This window comes from Sinocyclocheilus grahami, unplaced genomic scaffold (assembly GCF_001515645.1).
Source record: "Sinocyclocheilus grahami isolate Dianchi unplaced genomic scaffold, SAMN03320097.WGS_v1.1 scaffold924.1, whole genome shotgun sequence".
Taxonomy (NCBI): domain Eukaryota; kingdom Metazoa; phylum Chordata; class Actinopteri; order Cypriniformes; family Cyprinidae; genus Sinocyclocheilus; species Sinocyclocheilus grahami.
The window spans coordinates 479085-484977 of NW_015506103.1; the positions used below are offsets into that span (position 1 = coordinate 479085).

At 32.5% G+C, this 5893-nt stretch overlaps 1 protein-coding gene across 1 annotated transcript in view; it reads right to left on the reverse strand.

The window, feature by feature from the left end:
- Positions 1–5893, reverse strand: part of LOC107564340 (protein APCDD1-like) — a 28398-nt gene that overhangs the window by 2316 nt on the left and 20189 nt on the right. Inside the window, exon 5 of the mRNA XM_016249393.1 lies at positions 596–917. Coding sequence (XP_016104879.1) covers positions 596–917 — 322 coding nt within the window. The remainder of the gene's footprint in view (positions 1–595; positions 918–5893) is intronic.

Consider the following 5893-nt stretch of genomic DNA (forward strand, 5'->3'; position numbering starts at 1 on the left):
TGTGTGTGTGTGTGTGTGTGTGTGTGTGTGTGTGTGTGTGTGTGTGTGTGTGTGTGTGTGTGTGTTGTGTGGGGGTGTATATATATTTTTTTTTTGAGAATTGTGTATATCACAATGCAAGCAACTAAAAATTGATACTCTTAAAACCTTAATGGTTCGAAACAGACTTTATATATATATATATAAACAAATATTTATGAAAATCTATAAATAAATATCTCTGTTTCAGACTGTTAAGATTTTACATTTTTTATTATTAGAACCATTTCGATTTAATATTTTTATGCATGTATTTATTGATTTTTTTGCATTGTGATATACACATTTTTTTTTTCTTTAATTTAGAGAAACATAAATAATTAAATATATTTATAAATACATTTTAATTATCTATAAATAAATATCTATGTTTTGGGTGGTAAAATGTAGATTTCTTTTATGTTTAGAACCATTTTGATTGTTATTTTTTCATTTATTTTTTTTTTGCATCGTGATATAGATTTGTTTTTAATACCTAATGTAATAAAAACAAATAAACCGTAATAAAAAACCCAAGGCGTGTGTTTGCAAGCTGTTAAACGAGTCGAACTCTGACCTCTGAACTCAAACTCCATGCCGCCCATGACGCGTGTGGAGCGCAGGCCGCGGCTGTAGCGTCCGCGGGCGAACAGGCTGAAGGTGGGGTGTCTGCAGGCCGGGTCAGAGTAGTGATGGTAGTGACCCTCCCAGGTGTGGTTGCTGTCGTGGAAGATGAAGTGTCGCGTGAGGAACAGGGCCTCGGGCCGGACCTCGCAGCGGCGGGAAGCCCACTGGCCCCTCAGGGTCACCGTCAGCTCGGGCTGCGGCGGGAGAACCGGCGGATGAAGCTCGTCAGAGCGAGAGACGATTCGACAGACCACGCAGCTCAGATCCTGATTCTGAGGACAGACAGACAGATAGTAACACTCGTGATAATGAGCTTCAGTAAGCACAAGCGCATCGCATGAGAATCAGCTCTGATCTGAGCTATCAGTGACATTCATTCACACGCATGGCTGCATAAACTGTTAAGACTAGACTTTTTTTTCTTCAAGACTGCTCATCACTTTTTAAATTCATTTATGAAAAGGTAGATTGGTCTTATTTGTATTGGCTGATTACTGCTTGCCAACTGTTAGTCAAACTGGTTCTTAACAGTCGACTGCATCTAGTGCATGCTTGTATTTGAGGCTAATGGTCCATTTGTTTATTTTTCAATCTAATAGCATATATTGGGATTTTTTGTTGTTTTATGTTTGGAAGATAATTGAAATGCAATGAAATATACAAATAACATGCTTTATGGTACTGTATTATATTTACTGTATATCTCCAAAAAAGGTTTAAAAAAAGTAAAAAACAAAATATATATATTTATTTAAATATATGCATGTGTTTTAGCAGCATCTATTTTGAGGTGAAAGCAGACGAAGCAGAGACGGGTCAAAGTCAGCTATGTATATGATACATTCAAACCAGAAATGATACATACAAAGTGTAACTTTTATATCCAAACTGATAATGATACATTCAAACTGTAAGAACTCTAAATGATACATTCAAACTGTAAAAAGGTTAAATGATACATTCAAAGTGTAAATTATTTATTTAAATCATAAATGATACATTCAAGTTGTAAATCATACAAAAACTTTAAATGATATATTCGGTGTTAAATATATTAGCTGCAAAACATAGTAACCGTAAAAGATCGAAACTATAAAAATAGACAAAACTGTAAATTATATATTCAAAAAATCTGCATCATATATTCAGGGTAAATTAAATATTCAAATTGTCAAGCAATAAATGATACAACTTCAAAAACTTTAAATGATATATTTAAACTGTAAAAAATGTTATATATTTATATATCTATTTTTATTTCAATTGATTGTATTTATTAAAATTTTAAGAAAAAACCCCGTAAATGATACATTCTGAACTGAGTTTGCTCACATATTTTTGTACAGTATACTTTGTAGTCATAATTAAAAGCACATCAATACTGTAAAAAGTTAAATGTTACTATGACGTACATGATGCCCTTTTGGCTATATTTATATTTTTACGAGTGAAGCTGGTTTGTGTCACAAAAGCAAGCAGCGTGTCCTCTCGTAAAAGAGCCGGTGCTTCTCTGTTTAAAGCTGCTTTTACAAAAGCTTTACATTTGAATGATGGCCACTGATTCTCTTTGTTGACATTAACATACTAGTACTTGGTACTCAATTTCACACACTTTTACAGTCTGGTTTCATGACCAAGAGTTTTATTCCATGCAGCTTAAAAAACTAAAAAGCATGTGTGATTGTGAATTCTGTGAATATCGCACAGATGCCAGCGTTTACTGAATCTCACACAAAAACTGATCAGTCGCCTGGAATCGTTTTTTGATGTTTCTGATAGGCTCTTCTGCTCACCAAAGCAGCATTTATGTGATCAAAAATTGTGAAATATTATTAGAATGTAAAACAGCTGTGTTCTGTGTGAATCTCTGTTAAACTGTAATGTATTTCTGTGATGCGCAGCTGTATCTTCAGCATCATTCCTCCAGTCTTCAGTGTCACATGATCTTCAGAAATCAGTATAATATGCTGATCTGCTGCTCAAGAAACATTTCTGATTATTATCAATGTTGAACACAGTTGTGCTGCACAATATTTTTGTGGAAACTGTGATGCATTTTATTTTTCAGGATTCACAGATGAACAGAAAGTTCAAAAGAACAGCATTTATTTGAAATATTTTGTAACGTTATGTCTTTACTGTGACTTTTGATCAATTTAATGCATCTTTGATGAATAAAAGTATTAATTTCTTTCCTCAAACTCTTGAATGGTAATGTATGACAGTTATTGTCATACAAAAATATTGTTTTCAACATTGATAATGTCTCTCGAGCAGCAGATCAGCATATTATACTGATTTCTGAAGAACATGTGACACTGAAGACTGGAGGAATGATGCTGAAAATACAGCTGCGCATCACAGAAATACATTACAGTTTAACAGAGATTCACACAGAACACAGCTGTGATAGATTCTAATATTTAAAAAAAAAAATTACTGTATTTTTGATCAAATAAACGCAGCCCTGGTGAGCAGAAGAGACTTCTTTCATAAACATTACAAATCCGGTCTGAACGTAAGCGTCTGGCTGTGTTTAGCAGCCGTAAATCATTAGAAGAGTTTAGTTCAAGGCGATTAGCAGCGTGTAAACTAGATCTCCAGAAGCAGAACTGTATGTTTACAGTAGTTCTGTCTGTGAAGCACTAGTTTACACACATTTCTGTGTAAGGACTTTTCCACACTGGTCTATAATCAATATTAATATCATCCACTGTTTGCTTCTAAACGACAGAAGAACAAAACCGTCTGCGGCTGTTATTTTGTGCATCAGTCAGACGCTCTCTTCATCGTCCTAGACTTGTTTTGCTCTGACTCTCACTGAGAGAAAACATGAGACTGATCCTGATATGTGACCCCGGAGCCTAAAACCAGTCATAAGTGTGAATAAATAAGCTTTCCATTGATGTATGGTTTGTTAGGATCGGACAATATTTGAAAATCTGGAATCTGAGGGTGCAAAAAAATCTAAATATTGAGAAAATCATCTTTAAAGTTGTTCAAATGAAGTTCTTAGCAATGCATATTACTAATCAAACATTAAGTTCTGATATATTTACGGTAGGAGATTTACTAAATATCTTCATGGAACATGATCTTTACTTAATATCCTAATGATTTTTGGCATAAAAGAGAAATGTATAATTGTGACCCATACAATGTATTGTTGGCTATTGCTACAAATATCCCCCAGCGACTTAACACTGCTTCTGTGCTGCAGGGACACATATATAGACAGTATTTCATCTAGAATGAGCTTTGCTTGATGTCAGATGAGAGCGAGGCCGGCCGTCTTCTCTATCTTTATTATTATTATTATTATTATTATTATTATTATTGCGAGTCTCGCTGTAAAGCTTTGCCAAATGAAGGAGCATTCGAGCAGAAAGCTAAACATTTCACCTCACATCCCGAGGAGAGGAGAGAAAGCCTCGGTCCGTCTGAGACGTGAACACAGACACGCAGCACTTAAAGCATAAATCTCAGACCCGATGGAGAAAACAAACCTACTCCAGCAGAGTATAACTAGATCCACTAGTAGAAGGAGGACAGCAACACCAAAAAACCAAAAAAACACAGGACTGTGCTATATACTTTATTTTCTTTTAAGGATGTTTACAAATTCACTTGTTAAGAGGCAGGGTTATTGTCAACTAAATAAAATGTTTCTGACAGTATTTCATCCAGAATGAGCTTTGCTTGATGTCAGATGAGAGCGAGGCCGGCCGTCTTCTCTTTTATCTTTATTATTATTATTATTATTATTGCGAGTCTCGCTGTAAAGCTTTGCCAAATGAAGGAGCAGAAAGCTAAACATTTCACCTCACATCCCGAGGAGAGGAGAGAAAGCCTCGGTCCGTCTGAGACGTGAACACAGACACGCAGCACTTAAAGCATAAATCTCAGACCCGATGGAGAAAACAAACCTACTCCAGCAGAGTATAACTAGATCCACTAGTAGAAGGAGGACAGCAACACCAAAAAACCAAAAAAACACAGGACTGTGCTATATACTTTATTTTCTTTTAAGGATGTTTACAAATTCACTTGTTAAGAGGCAGGGTTATTGTCAACTAAATAAAATGTTTCTGTTGTACATAAGCATTAACTGAAATAAAATATAAAAGAACTTATTCAACTTTTTTTTGTTTGTTTAAGTTCAAATACTAAAATAGCTCAAATGAATAAAAAAAAAAATTCATGAATAAATAAACATATATTCTATTTGAAAAATATATATATATTTTATAAAATAATAAATACAAATATATTAAATATTTTATGCACTATGAAATACTACTACTACTAATATAATAAATAATACATATTAAATGTTTAATATAATACTAAATAATATTGACTTAATATTTTTGTCAAATAATAAACAATAATAATATTAAATATTTTATGCACTATTAAATAATACTAATATTACATTTAATCAAAAAATATAAAAAAAATAATAATAAATGATATGATAACAAATACTACTAATATAAAATAATACACAATGATATTAAATCATAAAAAATAATATAAGTACATAACAACAATAAAATAATATAATGAGACATTTAAATACATAATACTAATGCTAAATATTTTATTTAATAATTAATACTAATAGTAAATATTGTTTATACAAGAATAAAATATTAAATAATATTTATAACAAAAAATGCAAAACTAAATATGATTTAACACAATATAAAGAAAGGTTTTTGTAACAAACATTCCCCAAATAATCTTTCAGTGAACAGTTCTTAAAAGAATAATTTTTTCTTAGTGTTATGAGCATTTTAATAATCTACCTTCTTCTATGGATGTGAAAGGTTCTTCGTGTGCTATCAGCTATGCTGCTCTCAAGATTTCAGAGATCTGCATCTGCCTTTCAAAATCCCATATCACTTAAAAAAGTGCATATAAAATACTTCATATGTGACTCTGCAGCACAAAAGCAGTGTTAAGTCGCTGGGGGATATTTGTAGCAATAGCCAACAATACATTGTATGGGTCACAATTATACATTTCTCTTTTATGCCAAAAATCATTAGGATATTAAGTAAAGATCATGTTCCATGAAAATATTTTGTAAATCTCCTACTGTAAATATATCAAAACTTAATTTTTGATTATTAACATGCATTGCTAAGAACTTCATTTTGTTGCAATTTTCTCAATATTTAGATTTTTTTGCACCCTCAGATTCCAGATGTTCAAATATTGTCCGATCCTAACAAACCATACA